This window comes from Rhinoderma darwinii, chromosome 7 (assembly GCF_050947455.1).
Source record: "Rhinoderma darwinii isolate aRhiDar2 chromosome 7, aRhiDar2.hap1, whole genome shotgun sequence".
Taxonomy (NCBI): domain Eukaryota; kingdom Metazoa; phylum Chordata; class Amphibia; order Anura; family Rhinodermatidae; genus Rhinoderma; species Rhinoderma darwinii.
The window spans coordinates 34,859,715-34,878,970 of NC_134693.1; the positions used below are offsets into that span (position 1 = coordinate 34,859,715).

Sequence of the window (19,256 nt, forward strand, 5' to 3'; positions counted from 1 at the left end):
CTAATCATGCATTAGCCTTCTAACACAGTAAAAACACAATGTACCATTAGAACACTGGAGTGATGGTTGCTGGAAATGGGCCTCTATACACCTATGTAGATATTGCATTAAAAACCAGACGTTTGCAGCTAGAATAGTCATTTAGCACATTAACAATGTATAGAGTGTATTTCTGATTAATTTAATGTTATCTTCATTGAAAAAAACTGTGCTTTTCTTTCAAAAATAAGGAAATTTCTAAGTGACCCTAAACTTTTGAACGGTAGTGTGTGTGTGTGTGTGTGTGTGTGTGTGTGTGTGTGTGTGTGTGTGTGTGTGTGTGTGTGTATGTAAGTATGTATATATATATATATATATATATATATATATAATTAATATTTTTATTCAGCTATTTTAATTCATAGGTTAGTGTCTCCTTCCCCCACAATATTTCTTGATGATCAAATAAATTGTAGATTTGAGAATTAAAGGAGTTGTCCTGTTTATGCTAAATAACGTTTATTGAAACTAGTTCTTAGGTTTTTCTTTGTAATATACTCTTTGTTCTAATTCAGTGCAATATATCTGGCACCATGGCTTAATTTATACACCGTACATCCATCTGGACTGCACTGATATCAGTACAAATAATACACCAGTCATGGGAGCTACAAAGTTTTACCTATATATTTAAAGTGGTTGTCCGGTTAATGTTGTTTTTTTTATATTTAAAAAGTTATACAATTTTCCAACATACTTTTTGTATTAATTCCTCATGGTTTTTAAGATCTCTGCTTTTAAAATAGAAATTTAGTGAATGCTAGATTGAGGGCATTTTTGATAACTATTTTTCAAATGAGGTGTAAATTGACTCAACTGCCAGAGAACTATATATTGAGTTTTTATTTGCATTCTTAAGCATACTTGTATACAGCACATAGGACATAATATAGGCATCGTCTTCCCATAGAAAATATGTAGGCAGCGGGTGGTCTTTTTTAAAATGGAAATTGCACAAAGTCACAGGAAATTATTGTGGATAAATCATATTATCAATCCTAATGAGTGTATTTGTACAAAAAATTTAATAATGCCAGATCCCTTCTGAGGACACGGAACAAGTGACTTACTTTCACTCTAATAAATTGTATCTAGTCAAGTAGAGAACGTCCTTTTACTACTCATGTAGTTGGTGGGATAGCGACGGTTTACAAAATTAATGCAGAAAAATCACGGTCATACCATAAATTTTGATCTTTTAGCTCACGTGAGGTTCCAATGTTGCTGCAATTAAAAGAACACTTAATGTAGATAAGTCCCAGCAATTCTTCCCTTAATACCCTAGATTTATTTTCTCCCATTCTGTCTCATTGAACATAAAACTGTGAAAGATACATAAAGAATTCTGATATGTATGTCCCATGAGATCAGCCATTAAATCTCCCCTTTCCCTTTTCACAAGACCTATTTCTGGCGGTAAGGCCACTGTCTGCAGAAGGTGCACCCACCAGTACCAAGCCTTGCTACCAAGCCAAACGCCTAAAGAAGGGTATTAATACATCTGAAACGTTTCTCACACTTTGGGCACCTTACACATTGGCGGTGTGTTATGTCCAAATAAATAATAACTGCTTACATTAAAATCAAGTGAGTGCTTTCTCTACCTCTCGACTACTACTGGCTGCAGAAGGAACCTCTGCCAATGCTCATTCTGCACCAAAAGACCAAGTACTCTAAACCCTTTCCTTCATCAGTCTGCCAGGGAAAAATGGCAGAGATCCATATTAAACCTGTGATTCCGCAAGATTTGGACAAGTTTTTTGCAGAGGCTGTAGAAAATCCTGCAGACTGACTAAAGGCCCTTTTATACCAACCGATGCAGCGAGTGCCGATCAACGAGAAATCGTTGATTGGCGCTCGTTTGCTCCTGTCACACAGAGCTATGGATGGGGACGAGCGGTCGGTACTCCGATCGCTCGTCCCCATATGTTATTATCATGTTGGCAGCACGTTCATCTGCTGATCTCTGCCTTGTTTACACTGTGCAATTATCGGGAATGAGCGTTCTATGAATGCTTGTCTGCCTGATAATCGGCCAGTGTAAAACCCCCTTAACACCTTGGGGAAGTTTTTGTTTACTTTTCTTATCTATTTCTATATGTTCTATGTATTGTTCACACATACCAGATTTGATGCAGAAAATTTCTGCAGCAAATCCAGAAGGGGAAGTCCACAGTAGTAAAACATGCACCAAATTGTGCAGATTCGCTTGCGGATTTGCTGCTGTATATTGGCCAAAATAAAAAAAATCTTTATACTCCATTTCCCAATCTTCTGCTGATCCCTTGGTAACGCTAGCTTGGTCCTCTGCTGGTCAATTTCTGCAGTATGTGGATATGATTTGATCAAATCTCATCCATTTTTCTGCTACTGCGTTCCACTGGGTTTTCTGACTGCTCTGAAAGAGAAAAAGAAAATACTTAGAATAAAGTTGGCTATACACAGTAAGATGTCTCACCTACATCTATGGTCTTTGAGACATTTCGGTGGGCCTGCACAGTGAAGGTTCAATCCTTCTCTCGTCCTGTAAATTATGTAATCCCAATGAGATTTTTAGTCAAGTTGGTAAAGCTCCTCATACAACATAATGAATATGTGACCAAAGGTAGAGATGGATAATTCACCAAACACAGTCAATTATTCTGAGTGAGAAGATTCGTGAAATATGTGATCTCAGACCACCACTGAAAGTCAAACCCTGCTGCACGTTGTTGAGTCCCTGTAGCGAGGACGCAGCCCTTTCAGTGGAGATTCAGTGGGACTGATGTTCACATTTGCTCTGTAACAAGGTTTTTGACTCGTGATCACAAAGGAACAAAATTCAGCACTATTATTTGATTTCTCATATCGTAGAGGACAATGCTATTTCCTGTTTGGCTGGATCACAGAGGTTATTGCACTGCAGATTCTTGCAGCTGTTGAACCAGTTGTTTTCCATCCAAAGCAGTATGTTCTGCTTGGTGGGAAAAGACATTCAGTTCATTAATCCTTACTTTAAAAACAGTTCCACCATCACAGGAAAAGGGTGTGATAAACCTGGTGTGGTCAGTCCGTGTCATGCAGACTTTTGTCACTGTAAAACGGTCTGAATAAACACTGTTTTGTATTTATTTGTTTTTTAGGACAATGCATGTACTCGGTGCACATCGCAATGCTGTTTCTGCTGTCTTTGCTCCTATGAAAAATGGCTGCGAAATCTGAACCAGGTACAATATTTGTTTCCACAGCTATGGAAGTGTTTCACACTTGCTGTTTAATACATAATAAAGAATTGGTAAAATCTGTAAAAATATGTTTTGTACTTTGTGTATTTCTCCCTAAAATTAAAATATCTGTAAATATGTCATTGAGATGTCCTTGCTGAGGGTCTTCTGACATGTCTGTTTCAGTGAATACTTGTTTTCCCTTCAAAATAACAATACTCAAGCATTTTTTCTTAGATTTCTGCTTTGTGCAATTCCTCTGTTTTTCTTCCTGGAAATTTATGAGTAAATTCACAACTGGGTATTACCATTTCCATTGTCAAAGAGGCGTGTCCCTACACAGTCTATCAGCAATGATTGGACAGTGTCAGACTGTAATGACACGCCCCCAACAAATTACACTTGGTTGTCAATTTATTAAAAAATTTCAAGGAGGAATAACAGAGGAATGGCACAACACAGAGCTCTAGAATTGTTATATTATGAGTAACACAAGTATTTACTAAAATAAACATGTTAGGAGAGCTAACAGATCGTCTTTAAGTGCAAGAGAAATAGCTGCATGGATTTTGTATGTTCTCTGCATGCTTGCATTGATTTCTAGCTTCCAATTAGGCAGGGTTCCCACGGGTCGGATACTCTGTGCAAAACTACGCAGCACATCTGACCAAGAACCTCCAGGGAATTCCGCCCAAAAAATAAATAAATAGCTCCAAATTATGGTGCAGGTTTTCGGACAGAATCTCTACTGCAGACAGCAGTGGTTAAACAAACAAAAAGAAAACCTCATATTTACACTCGGGCATTGTCATGGCGACACATGCGTCTGTCCGGAGTGCATCCCAGGAGGCCGGGTTGTCCTCAGTACAGTGCAACGCGTCGCTATGGCAACGGGCGGTTGTATGTGTAAGCTTTTTTTTTTTGTAATTTTAAAGAGACTGTCACCACATTATAAGTGCCCTATCTCCTACATAATGTGATCGGTGCTGTAATGTAGATAACAGCAGTGTTTTTTATTTAGAAGAACGATCTATTTTCACCAAGTTCTGAGCGATTTTAGCTTTATGCTAATGACTTTCTTAAGGCACCAACTGGGCGTGTTTTTACTTTTGACAAAGTGGGCGTTGTGGAGAGAAGTGTATGACGCTGACCAAACGGTGACCAATCGGCCTCATACACTTCTCTCCATTCATTTACTCTGCACATAGTGTTCCAGCGTTGTTCACTATGTGCAGCCACATACACACACATTAACGTTACTGAAGTGTCTTGACAGTAAATAGACATCACTACCAGCCAGGATGAGATGTCTATTCACAATCCCGACACTTTGGTAACGTTTGTTTGTGACATACTCACACAGCACATCGAGATCACCTTGTACTGTCATTTACAGCGTGATCTGCGAGATTACGCTTACTGTGCTGTAAGTCACACACAAACATTACCGAAGTGTCGGGATTGTGAATAGACATCGCGTCCTGGCTGGAAGTGGTGTCTATTTACTGCCAAGACGCTTCAGTAACGTTAATGTGTGAGTATGTGACAGCACATAGTGAACAATGCAGGATCACTATATGCAGAGTAAATGAATGGAGAGAAGTGTATGACGCTGATTAGTCAGCGTCATGCACTTCTCTCCACAACGCTCACTTGGTCAAAAGTAAAAACACACCCATCGAGAAAGTCATTAGCATAAAGCTAAAATAGGTCATAACTTGGTGAAAATAGATTGTTTTTCTAAATAAAAAGCACTGCTGTCACCTACATTATAGCGCCGATCTCATAGGCCACTTATAATGTGGTGACAGAGCCTCTTTAAATCAAATAAAGTTTTTTGTTTTTTTTTCATCTGCGTTTTTTTTGCGGCGGAATTGCAGCGCTTCTGCCACATATGTTGCAACATTTGTCTTTTCGTTGTGGGTTTTACATCCTCAATGGTGAAACCCACAACAGAAAAGCAACGAATATGCAGCATTAATTTACATGTTGCGGATTTAAATTCCGGACCGCAGGTCTATTCATGAGTGTGTTCGCTGCTGATTTTTTTTTTTTCTGCAGTCTGGGCATGAGATCTGCTTAATGTCATTCACTTTGCTGCTACTGTAAATGCGGCGGAATTTCTGCACAGAACCCTGTTGCGGAAATTCTGCAGCATTTACGCTACGTGGAAACCCGACCTAAGATTGACTGGGGTCCCAAACCAATGGACAATTGGCAGAAAAAGCCGTCATACGCTTTACCAGTTTTGCTTTGTGCACCAAAAGATCTTGTCCAACCATTTCTTAGCATTTGTGACACCTCAACTAACAAATGCTTATAATGGGGGCCCCTGATGTCCAACGACATGATTAACCAGTTCAAGTCTAGATCCACTCATGAGTCTAATCTTGGTTAGGGGCTAGTACAAGGTAAAATCTTCTCTCACTTTCCACTGTTTGTAAAGGAGGGATGACCAGTGTATAGTAAAGAATGAGTACTCTGATTACTCGCTGCCCACAGATTATGTGATATTTATTTGTAAGCTGCTGACTGAAACATCCTTTTTAGTGCTCTGTAGCGGATGAATTTGCTGTCATCTCAATTTCATGGAAATATAATGACAACTATCATTATTATGGTGACATTTGAGTGTCTGGGGCTAATAAGCAGAGCAAATATTTCATGCTGTCAGCACGCATGAGGACCGTGTTAATATGTCACTGATTGTACTGCCGTTGGCTGGGGATGGATGAGCGCGTAGCTTAACCTGTATACAGCCTGTCTAATTAGCTAAATGGACCATGCATTACAGGGTGTGGGTTTCTTTCCTTTATGGGCATACTTTGAAGAAAAAAATGTATTAACACAAGGGCTGGTAGCTCCGGAATATAATCACAGTATAGCGGTACTACAGGACTAACTCAATAATGGATCCAGACAGTTTTACAGAAACTCATGCATCATTTGCAAACAACAAATTACATGTTTTCAACTCCTAAAGCCCTCAAGAAGGGCGATCAAGAACATGTATTCATTTACATACTGTAATGCAGCTCTTCTCTTAGGACAAGTATAGAGAAGTTTGATGTTAACCATATTATAGCTTTAGGAACCTGCTATAGTACCTTTTTTCTGTATAGAATTCAATTAAAAGTAGTCTTAGGCCCCATGCACAGGAACGTATTTTTGCGGCCGCAATTCTCCCGCAAATTTGTGGGTGAATTGCGGCCTCATTCATTTCAATGGGCCCATGCACACTGCCTGTGCATTGCCCGGGAGCCCGGACCGCAAAGAGATAGGACATGTCTTATTACGGCCGCATTTTGCGGTCCAGGTTTGTGGAAATGAATACACACGGCAATGTGCACGGCCCGTGTTTCGTGGGTGACACTCCACGGCCGTCTGAGCTGCAAATCACGGCCCGTGCACACCACTACAGCTGGGTTCATGCTGCATTTGTGTTGCGTTTTAAACATGCTTTTTGTGTTCTGGTTGATGAACTGCCTTTGAGATACATTTGGAAGTTTATCTACAAAAACAAAACAAAAAATACGCATGTTAAAAACGCATCAAAAACGCTCCGTGTGAACCCAGCCTTACTTTTACCCGTCCTTTGCGTAACAGCGGCAGTCTTCGTTGGTTTACCCTTGATAAGCTACGACGGCCATGTGATGATACGGGATTGTGGAAAGTTGTTGTCAGCTGCTATTTTTGTCAGCTGTAATGGCACTTGTCGTGTGACTCTGTATATTCCTAAAGAAGCAACTATTTTATGGCTTCTGATCTACGTGTCTAAAATCATCATAGAGCTCGGGCTTCGATACTCCTAGGAGAAATAGTCCCTTGTAGTACTTGCATTCGAACTTGGTAGGGATTAACAATATAAACATGTACAGTAACCCTGTAGGTTTGTTTGTTCCAGACATCCCACTTGTAATACACTATTCTCAGTGGAGATTTTCCAGTTCCCTTGTATATCTGCCAGTGTGTTGCTTTCCACAGTTTTGAAAACTAACTATACGGACTGATATATTCATTCAATTATCCTTGAAGAAAGAACAAGGCAGCTCCTTGTGTGAAAGCACAAATGGAATAAATCAGATATATGAGCGGAGAGGCTGGGGTATAAAGTAACTGGAACAATTTGATATTCTGCTCCGTTGTTCTAGTTCCACCCTAAATATCGCTCCTCTTTCTCCCCGGGACTAGAAGTGCACAAGACAGTCTGAAATAGGGGAGAGCACGAGGGCACTGTAGCCCGGGTCAGGAGGCAGTGAAAAGCACTGAAGAGCCTTATAAGTAGGGCTCCATAGGTGGCATATACAGATGCAGCATTGCTTTCGAAACACATTTGCAGCAATTACAGCTTTCAAATTTCTATGTTAGGGGGAAGTGCTTTGAATTTTCTTTCTCCATAGTATATGATACAAGCAGTTTATTGAGTTATACAGCCTAGGCCTCGTTCACAGCTGCGTTAGGTATTTCCATTGCACTGTTCCGTCATAGGAGCAGAGCAACGAAAATACCAGAAGCACCAGATTTGTTGCATGACGGACACCATCGGCGCCAGACAGAACCCATTGACTTTAATGGGCACTGTTGGGTTTCCACCATGGTGTCCGTCGGTTTACCACACAAAATAGCGCAGCATACCGCAAAAAAAAATTCTGCCGTTTTTGACTGGATCTGTTACAGAGGCCCCTAATGGAGCCTCCAACCAAGATATGAACAAGGCCATAGCTCTATTTGCACAATAAGTACAAAGTTTTATTTTCAAGTGCATTATTTTTTAGTGACTAAACAAAGCACTGTTTAACCCCTTAATGACCGGGCCTGAAAAGGCCTTAATGATTAGCAAAATTTTTCAGTTTTTACCTCTCTGCCTTTCAGCAGCCATAACTTTTTTATTATTTCATTGATGTGGCCGTATGAGGCCTTATTTTGTGCGGGAGAAATTGTATTATTTTTTTCCCACAGTTTGCGGGTAGAAAAAAAATATTTTTACAACGTGAATATAGGAAAAAACTATTCTCGTCATTGTTTTTCTTGTTTAATTTTTATCCCGTTCACGTTTCATGCTAAATAACCTGCTAGATTAATTCTTCAGGTTATTACGGTGGTGTAGATACCTAATATGTGTAGGTTTTTTGTTTTTATTTAATGTAGGGGCAATAAAATATATTTTACTAAACATAATTACATTTTTGTTACTTTTTTTTTTTAATCCCATTAAGGGATAACGTTATTTCCAACTCTATTTTTTTTATTTTTTACTTCTACTGTATTAGCATACTCTTGTATGCTAATACATTACACTGTGTCACTTTGACACAGGCTGCTGTTAGGGCAGCCCATAGTGTGCCCTAACAGCAGGCAAACTGTACAGACAACCCTGGGGTCCTTTGTAGGTCCCCAGGGCTGACTGCAGAGGGATTCCCTGCTCTTTGATCACGTCACCGGGTTTCCAGTGACGCAATCTAAGACGGAAGTTCCCTTTGGTCATGCCGCGGTCACGGACCGCAGCGATCAAAGGGTTAAACAGCTGGGGTCCGAATGTTTTCCGACCTCCAGCTGTATTTGGCAGGCTGCTCTAAGATCAGGAGCTGTAAGTTACAGCTCCTGCTTAGAGGATGAGCTCACAGGAGCGCTCATCAGCCTCTTCTACAGCAACGCCAAAAGACGTCGCTGTAGACTAAGCACCTGCACCGCCTGCTTTTCAAAATATGGTGGGTGGTCGTTAAGGGGTTAAAACCAAATGAAATATGTTATTAGCTTGTCAACTTTATGGGAAACCTATATTAATGGGTTAAATGGCACAATCACCCCAAGTAGCTTTTTCAGTGGACAGGAGTATAGCCGGCGATGTCAAGAATTTCGGCACAACCATTGGTTGTTTTTCAAGCCTGCGTTTCCATAGCGACCCCTTTTTTCTTCTGTGACTCATATTGTTACAGTAGGGTCTTTAAACTGTGGTCTGAATTCAGCTGTCATACAAAGGCATGATTATTCCCGGCCTGCAAACCCCATCCAAAAAAGAAAAAGCTCCACTAGGAAAGTGTTGGCTGACTGCCTGAGAGCCATCAGCATTTCCTAAACTTCTGACATTTAATCACTTGTAATGTCAAGCACACAATAGCGTCTTGCTAAACTGCACTTCTGTTCAGTCCATGAACATAATGAGGGGGTTGAAGAAAGGAGTGTGGAATGCCACTGAACTCTCTGATCAATACTTGGCAGCGTGAAGTGTTTTTTTCCGCCGCTCGCTTTTTTTATAGTTGCATAAGCTTTTTATTACGAGCAACTTCCAAAGTTAAAGGCACAAGGCGCTGAAAATGGAAACTGTATGTTAATATTGCTCGTTTGTTGTTATTGAATACAATTAACATCCATTGTGCCGGGGGATGGTTGATAGAGAACTGGAGGAGCCTGAAACAGTCATTGAGCCTCAGCCATGAAATTGTTATTTTCAGAATAATTTGGACCGTGACACAATCTTCATGATTTGGGCTCTGCATGCCACCACGTTGGATTTGAAATAAAACAAATGAGATGGAATTGAAGTGTAGACTTTCAGGTTTAATTCAAGGGGTTGAACAAAAATATCCTGTGAATTGTTTAGGAATTGCAACCATTTTTCTACACAACCTCCTCATTTAAGGGGGTCAAAAGTAATTGGACAAATGAACATTACCATAAATAAAATGTTTTATTTTTTAATACTTTGTAGAGAATCCTTTGCAGGCAATGACTGCCTGAAGTCTGGAACCCATGGACATCACCAGACGCTGGGTTTCCTCCGTTGTGATGCTTTGCCCGGCCTTTATTTTCGCTGTCTTCAGTTGTCGCTTGTTTGTGGGTCTTTCTGCCTTACATTTTGTCTTAAGCAAGTGAAATGCAGCTCGATCGGCTTGAGATCTGGTGATTGACTTGGCCATTGCAGAATATTCCACTTCTTTGCCTTAAACTCCTGGGTTGCTTTCACAGTATGTTTTAGGTCATTGTCCATCTGTACTGTGAAGCGACGTCCAATCAACCTTGCTGCATTTGGTTGAATCTGAGCAGAAAGTAAATCCCTGAACACTTCAGAATTCATCCGGCTGCTTCTGTCTTCAGTCACATCATCAATAAACACTAGTGACCCAGTGCCTTTGGCAGCCATGCATGCCCATGCCATCACACTGCCTCCACCATGCCATCACACTGCCTCCACCATGTTTTACAGAGGATGTGGTTTGCTTTGGATCATGAGCCGTTCCAAGCCTTCTCCATACTTTCTTCCTCCCATCATTCTGGTACAGGTTGATCTTAGTTTCATGCTGTTCCAGAACTGGGTGGCTTCTTTACATGTTGTTTAGCAAAGTCTAATCTGGCCTTTCTATTTTTGAGGCTGATTAATGGTTTGCACCTTGTTTTGAACCCTCTGTATTTGCTCACATGAAGTCTTTTCTTTATGGTAGACATAGATACTGATACACCTACTTCCAGGAGAGTGTTCTTCACTTGAGTAGATGTTGTGAAGGGGTTTTTCTTCACCATGGAAAGGATTCTGCAGTCATCCACCACTGTTGTCTTCCGTGGATGTCCAGGCCTTTTGGAGTTCATGAGATCACCAGTGCGCTCTCCTTTTTTTTTTTCCAAGAATGTACCAAACTGATGATTTGGCCACTCCTAACATTTGTGCTATCTCTCTGATGGATTTCTTAATTTTTTACAGCCTAACGATGGTCTATTTCACTTGCATTGAGAGCTCCTTTGTCTTCATGTTGTGGGTTCACAGCAACAGCTTCCAAATGCAAATGTCACACCTGGAATCAACTCCAGACCTTTTACCTTCTTAATTGATGATGGATTAACGAGGGAATAGCCCTTGCAGCCCATTAAATAGCTTTTGAGATAATTGTCCAATTACATTTTGGTCCCTTGAAAAAGATGGTAGACATATACTACACTAATGAGGTTTTCTAACCTTTAAAAATCGCAGTTAAAGAGGCTCTGTCACCAGATTTTGCAGCCCCTATCTGCTATTGCAGCAGATAGGCGCTGCAATGTAGATTACAGTAACGTTTTTATTTTTTAAAAACGAGCATTTTTGGCCAAGTTATGACCATTTTTGTAGTTATGCAAATGAGGCTTGCAAAAGTCCAAGTGGGTGTGTTTAAAAGTAAAAGTCCAAGTGGGCGTGTATTATGTGCGTACATCGGGGCGTTTTTAATACTTTTACTAGCTGGGCGCTCTGACGAGAAGTATCATCCACTTCTCTTCAGAACGCCCAGCTTCTGGCAGTGCAGACACAGCGTGTTCTCGAGAGATCACGCTGTGTCGTCACTCACAGGTCCTGCATCGTGTCAGACGAGCGGGGACACATCGGCACCAGAGGCTACAGATGATTCTGCAGCAGCATCGGCGTTTGCAGGTAAGTAGCTACATCGACTTACCTGCTAACGCCGATGCTGCTGCAGAATCAACTGAAGCCTCTGGTGCCGATGTGTCCGACACGATGCAGGACCTGTGAGTGACGTCACAGATCTGCACTGCCAGAAGCTGGGCGTTCTGAAGAGAAGTGGATGATACTTCTCGTCAGAACGCCCAGCTAGTAAAAGTAGTAAAAATTCCCCGATGTACGCACACAATACACGCCCAGTTGTACTTTTACTTTTCAACACGCCCAGTTGTACTTTTGCAAGCCTCATTTGCATAAATACAAAAATGGTCATAACTTGGCCAAAAATGCTAGTTTTTTAAAAATAAAAACGTTACTGTAATCTAAATCTGGTGACAGAGCCTCTTTAACTGACGAGTCTAATCAGATACCATCTACTGCAGATTACTTGAGATTATCCAAGAACCACCTTACGTCCTCTCTGGTTGACCACCATTTCCAAACCACCGCTACATGCTCAGGGTAGCCTGAAAAATAGTACATTGCAGGCAGCTCTATGAAACACAGAAATTGATTTTGTCCATTGCAGGCATTCAATTCTTTTAATATTGTTTTTTTGTTTTTTTTTTGGAGTACAACATCTTGCTGTCCTCGGCAAGCATACCATGGCAAATAACAGGTCATTTATTTGTAGCAGAGAATGATTATATCCTCCATAATGAGTAATTCACTCATATTTTTAGATACGCTTCCCTTGAAGTCCTGAAGTACTAAATGAAGAAACTGCCCACACGCAGGGAAATCTGGTTTTACTGCCCAATAAACACAACTGTGAACACCTTAGCCAGGGCTCGTAGGTTGGAGTTGCAGGGACTCCTTTCTAAGTGAAATGATGAGTTAAAACTGGATTTCCTGGCAATGATCGATGTGTACTACAATGGGCAAGTCCTTCACATTACAGTAATACTTTCATGTGAAATTTCAGCATACTTTCTTGTGTCAGGTGATAAGCGGCTGTCAGAAGTGCCTGGCAGTAGCTCCCTATTGAATCGGCTGAGCATGCATTTTTATGGGGAGGTCAGCGAAAGATAACTGCTGGACAGCCATCTTCTGAGTACGGCCAGCCGAAGATCAAGAGTTTTGAAAACCTGTGCTCTGTTTCCTTGAGATATCTTTGGGGTCTTCTTTCTAACTTTCACTGTCTATGCAGCACAAACAGAAAATAATTGATTCATAAATAAATCTAAATAAATTATCTCCACTAATAAATAAATTAGTGGAGATCAATGAATCTCAGTAGTTTGGGATGCATAGACCTGTAACTAAATGGATCTGCCAGAGCTGACTGCAGGTAGCAAATAGACTAAATTCTTGATCTTGTTAGACTAAATAGACTAAATTCTTACCGCTGGTTTATTGTAAGTTAAAGTGTTGAACCTCTAGTACAGGTGTTATTGTGTATATTTCAGCATTTTCCTAATTTTAATACTTTAAGTGTAACTTCAGGTAAAACATGAAATTTCAGCTTTTTGAACAGACTTTTTGTTCTGTAGACCCCCACTCTTCTCTACTAGGCCACAGCTGCAGCTTGAACTGGCCATGATAATTGAGCAACATAGGAAATGCTACAACTTCACCACTATTGTTTCCGGTTAAACCACGGAAACCCAGACAGAACCCATTAATGTCAATGGATTCCGTCGTCCACCAGTGGTGTCCATCGTGCAAATGAATCGGCGCTTCCGGTTTTTTAGTTCTGCTCCTCTATCAGATCAGAACAATGGAAAGCCGAACGCAGGTGTAAACCCAGCCTAACTGAGCAAAGCTATAATGAGCCACCCAGAAGTTTGTATAGAAAATGCTCCTAAATGCCACTACAGGACTAGTGACACTGGATATATGCAGTGTGGTCACCAATACAGGAAGTCCTTCACATCTGGGAGATTGAGACATTAGACTATGAAGAAAGGGAAATCTGGGGGGCGGAGCTAACCGCACTGTGAGATGGTCGCTTGATCCCGGCGCTCCTCACTGAGACGCAGACTTCCACGGCTGGAGGGCTTTTAAGTACACGATAATGGTCCGTACAAGTCGGGACAAATCGTGTGACTCCCGGGGGACCCCGAAAACCGGTAAAACGCAGTCGGAGATGGAGAAATTCCTCCATAAAAAGCATCTCTCCCCGGCCGGGAAAAGCAAGATGGCGCCGGAGAAATCACTCCCGCCGGAAATAAGCCGCGACGATGATTCTGATGAAGAGAGCTCCTGTACGCACTCTGATGCTGGAGGTGGGTCAGATCCATTACCTATCACTAGAGCTTTCTTGAAAAAAGCACTGGCTAGCGCGATGTCCCCAGTATTAAAGGAACTGTCTTCCATTAAAGCGGACATACAGCATGTGGGGCAAAGAGTGGCAGTACTGGAGGACACTCAATCCGCCATTATGCAACAAGTGGAGGCCGTGCAAGGTGCAGTAGCTTCACATGTCTCCCATCTAAATCATACTTATCTACAGTTGGAGGATCAGGAGAACCGCAGCAGGCGGAAAAATGTCAGGTTGAGAGGCATCCCAGAGACGGTATCCACAGAGGAGATCTTGCCAACAGTGAGGATCATTTTCTCGACCATTCTGGGACAGGAAAAAGCGGCGCAGGTCATTATTGAGAGAGCCCATCGGGCATTACGACCTAAGCCATCTCGAGACGAACCTCCCAGAGATGTTATCTGCGGTCTGCTCAATTTTTTGGACACGTCTGCCATTCTCTCGGCTGCACGAGTGATTCCCGACTTGGCATTTGAGGATAGCAAGATACTGGTCTTCCAGGATCTAGCTGCCAGCACCCTGGCCAAAAGACGGCTGCTGAAGCCCTTGACCGAAGCTTTGAGGCTAAGGAAGATACCCATGCGATGGCTGTTCCCGTTCGGCCTGGCGATCCTGAGGGAGGGTCGACAGATCACTATCAGGACGCCAGAAGACCTCGCTAAAGCCTGGCCGAAAATAGGCATGGAGAAAATCGACATACCGGACTGGATGCCGATACAGCGAGATGTCCCGACATGCGAGGTCCCTGATCCGCACACTTGGCAGAAACCCCGGAAGTTTAAGGCCCCACGTAGCAACACAAGGAGAGGGTTTGGACAGCAACTGGAAGCCCCATGAGCCCGTTCGGGGCCCCCGCTAGAGGGGATTTGACCACTTTATATCCTTTACTTTTTGGCTAAGTTGTTATAAGATTTATGCCCTGTCATTGTGTTGTTATGATGTTCATCAGCACGTACACCCTCCTTTTATGGCACAAGATTTGTAGATTATATGGAAGTCTGTGTTCTCTCTTAACATTGAATGAGGTTGGTTCCCTCGTTTCACCCCCCTTGCAACTCTGTAGTCGGGCCACGACATCTTAAGACAAGGGACATCCTCTGTGGGATAGGAGGTTCCCCCTTAATACCTTTTTGCCTATGGAATGTCGTTGCCTCGCTACATCTTTTTCTATTTTTTCTTTTGTATATAGTTATATGTGTGTTTTGCATCCCTCCGGTGTTCACGCCTACATTGTATTATGAAGCTAATTGTTTTCTGAATGGGTCATGGCCCCGATTACTTTCTTGACACTGAATGTAAATGGGTTTGGGACACCGCAAAAGAGGTCTCAGGTGTTCAAAATGTTTAAACAGGATAAGCCGGACGTCTTGATGTTGCAGGAGACTCATTTCCGCCATGAGAGGTTACCCCGCTTGCCGTTGTCCTCGTACAGCCAGTGGTTCCATAGTACCCATACATCGGCCTCTAGAGGTGTGACTGTAGGTATTCATAAAGATTTTCCATTCAAAGTAGAAGTTTCAAAGGCTGACCCGGCAGGCCGATATATTTTTCTTAAGGGTTCTCTCTGCAACACCAAGATGACTATAGCATGTTTGTATGCCCCCAATGATAAACAGATTCCGTGGTTGCTTAAGACATTACGTATACTTAAGAGTTTTGGGGAGGGGATGTCAGTTGTGGGAGGGGATCTAAATGTGGCGCTGGAACCTGATCTCGACTCTACTTCGACCGCCCGTGTGTTCACTCATCGAGCTATGCACAAACTTAAATTGATGTTATATAACTGCCAGCTAACGGATGTATGGCGTCTCTCCCATCCACAGGAAAGAGACTATACATTTTATTCACATCGACATAAAGTATATCGCAGACTAGACTACATCTTTATGTCTACGCCGTGCCTTTCGAATTTGCAGTCAACTTCCATAGGGCATATTACAGTTTCAGATCATGCCCCGGTGCTGGCTACAATACATGTTCGAGATCTGCCGGTCAGATCTTGGTCTTGGCGGCTTAATGACACGATACTCTCAGATGAGGTGCACACGGGGGTCTTGGGTGCGAAATTGGAGGAATATTTTTGTCTAAATAGTACACCTGATGTAACAGTGCCAGTAATATGGGAAGCCCATAAAGCATTTATCCGAGGTGAATTCATTGCATTATGCTCTCGTTTGAAGAAGGATAGGAATAAGAAAATGCAGTCTTTGCTGGCGCAGATCTCGGCTCTTGAACGACTACACCAGCAAACTCTGACAGCTCCATTACGCAAGGAATTGGACTCCCTCCGTCATAATCTTAAAGATATGCTAAATATACAGACAGCAAAGGCCTTTCAGAGACTCAAATGTCGTATATATTTACATGGGGACAGGGGCTCAAAATTGATGTCCAAAATGCTCAAGACTCAAACGGAGAAATCCTTTGTTTCCTCTGTTAAGACTGCCTCGGGTCAGCGGGTTTCTACCACTCCTCAAGTGGCCGAAGCCTTTAGACAGTTCTACGCTAACTTATACAATCTAGACGCTCAAGGTCCAGCGAGTTCATTAGCCTCAGCACACGAAGACAGAGAAGTGGCGGTTCGGTCTTTCCTCAGCAAACTGACTTTTCCCCAATTATCAGATAGTGAAAATACATCCCTATTGGCCCCCTTCACGATAGAAGAGTTGCAGACCAGTTTAACGAGCATACCCTCGGGGAAATGTCCAGGGCCAGATGGACTACCCATCACGTATTACAAAAAATTTAGTAGCATACTTCTCCCACACTTTCTGGAGGTATGTAATTCTCTCCTGAGTGGTTCTTCCCTCCCGCCGCAGGCTCTGGAAGCCTTCATTACTCTCATTCCAAAAGAAGGAAAGAGTCCTGATGACTGTGCAAGCTATAGGCCGATTTCACTGTTAAACACAGATGTGAAGTGGTGGGCCAAACTACTGGCTAGCAGAATAGCTAAATTTTTACCGAAATTGATAGCAGAAGAGCAGGTGGGTTTTGTTCCGCGGCGGGAAGGGAAGAATAACATCACTAGAGTTATTAATGCGATACACCTCGCGCGAAGGAAGAGGGTTCCTCTTGTCCTTTTAGGAACTGACGCTGAAAAGGCCTTCGATAGGGTCGACTGGAGGTTTATCCAAAGTGCCTTAGAAAAATTTAAGTTTCCCCAGCCCTTTATAAGTGCCATATTCTCCTTATACTCAAAGCCTTCAGCCAAAATTAGAGTAAATGGAATATTGTCAGCCCCTTTCTTCATAAAAAATGGCACCAGACAGGGCTGTCCTCTCTCCCCGGCTCTTTTTATTTTGGCCCTAGAGCCACTGTTATTATATATTAGACAACATGAAGAGGTTAGAGGATTGAAGGTAGGGGCGGTAGAGCATAAAATTGCAGCATTCGCTGATGATCTCCTTTTATTTATCACCAACCCACTGTCGGCTCTGCCGCACCTACTGACGCTGTTCGATAAGTTTGGTTTCGTTTCCAACTTCAAAATAAATCTTAGCAAGTCGGAAGCGTTAAATATCAATGTCTCCTCCCGGATCATTCTTAAACTGCAAAATTGCACCCCCTTCAGGTGGCCATCCGGGGCTATAAAATTTCTGGGGGTTATGATTCCTGCTGACCTGAGGGAGCTCTTTAGTCTCAATTATAAAGCCCTTTTTGCTAAGATCCGTAAGCAATTGTTATCCATGAGAATCCCGTTTATGTCGTGGTTTGGTAGGAAGAACTTACTCGCCACTTATATACTTCCGCAGATTACGTACCTGGTGTGTGCTTTACCTATAGAGGTTCCGAAGAGCTACTTCAGGAATTTCAAATCCCTATTCATTTCCTTTTTATGGGGCTCTAAGAGATCCAGACTAGCATACTCCTTCCTGATACAAAAGAAGGAGCAAGGGGGCATCTCCCTACCGGATCTGGAAACTTATTTTATAGCGAACCATTTAGCCCGCTGGACGCAACTGGCAGACGGGGGTAATACCTCTCTGTCTGTGGTTATGGAAAGATCCCTCATGGGACCAGAGATGTTGGGATTGCTATGGGTTCGATCTGCCTCGTACTCCTCAAAGGGATACTTGAGCCCAATCACTAAGGGAACGATGGCGGTGTGCCACACGGCAAAAGCCTTGAATATGTCAAAACAGCTCCTCTCGCCTCTTGCTCCTTTGAGTGTCTTGCCCTCATATTTGGGTAGACCGTCCGATAGAACAGCGGATTTTTGGAGGTGCTTAAATAAGGTACAAGTATCTGAATTGTGGGAACTAGATGGGCCGCCCGACTTGCAATCGGTTTTTAAGGGACGGGATCTGAAGCAACCAAACGCACTACAAATGGCAGATTATACAACTACCATTGGTATGTTCAAAGCTCAATCACCTCCATTAAAAGTAGACCCGACCTGGCTAGAAAATTACATATTATTACCGGCCACCCCGTCTAAAGTTCTGTCTAAATTGTATAAAGGCATTCTATTGGAGACATCTTCGCAAAAACCTCATTTTGTGAGACAATGGGAAAGGGATTTGGGCTTGTCTCTCTCCAAAGAGGAAGTAGGGTTTATATTGAAAGCCGCTCAGGGGTTTTCTAAGTGTGTACGTATACAAGAAAATTCCTACAAGCTGGTAACACGTTGGTACCGAACTCCGGACTTCCTATTTTCTATAGGTTTAGTCTCTGATAATTTATGTTGGAGGTGCCGAGAGGGTCCGGGCACCTTCCTTCACATCTGGTGGTCGTGCCCCAAGATATTAAGCTATTGGAGGGGGGTTGAAAAAATAATAAATTCTGTCTGTTCCACAAATATTACACTAACATCAGCACTGATACTACTCTGGTTGCCAATACCTGATTTTACGCCATCTGTACACAGTCTTCCGACCCACATGATCTCTGCTGCTAAATTGCTAGTGCCTACCTTTTGGAGACAGTCTAACCCACCGACGGTGGAGATATGGTTAGATAAAATGCAGCAGATATGTAGATTGGAGGAAATGGCTGCCTGGATAGACCATTCAAGGGAGAGATATCTGAAAATATGGAAACCATGGCTGGTCCGGGAGGTGGGGGGGCCATAAGATATCCATAAACACTGTCTTCACAACTCAGCACAATTCTGTTATTCACGTCATGTTATGAATTAAGAGACCTTTTAAATTCAAGTCAAGCTGAGTCCTATTTGCATATTTTCAACCATTGTAATGTGGCAATGTGACATAAAGGCGTGACACCGGAGGATGCTACTACCATGTTCTTATTTTCCTGTATTATGTCTTAGCTATTTTGTACTCTTACTGAGATGCATGTCAGTTCAGGGTCTCTTGTGGGTTAGCTT

At 42.3% G+C, this 19,256-nt stretch overlaps 1 protein-coding gene across 1 annotated transcript in view; it reads left to right on the forward strand.

Annotated features, from left to right (window-relative positions):
• SLC44A3 (solute carrier family 44 member 3) overlaps positions 1–19,256 on the forward strand; it is an 86,888-nt gene that overhangs the window by 41,446 nt on the left and 26,186 nt on the right. The window contains exon 13 of the mRNA XM_075833165.1: positions 3,162–3,245. Within this exon, the coding sequence (XP_075689280.1) occupies positions 3,162–3,245 (84 nt within the window). The remainder of the gene's footprint in view (positions 1–3,161; positions 3,246–19,256) is intronic.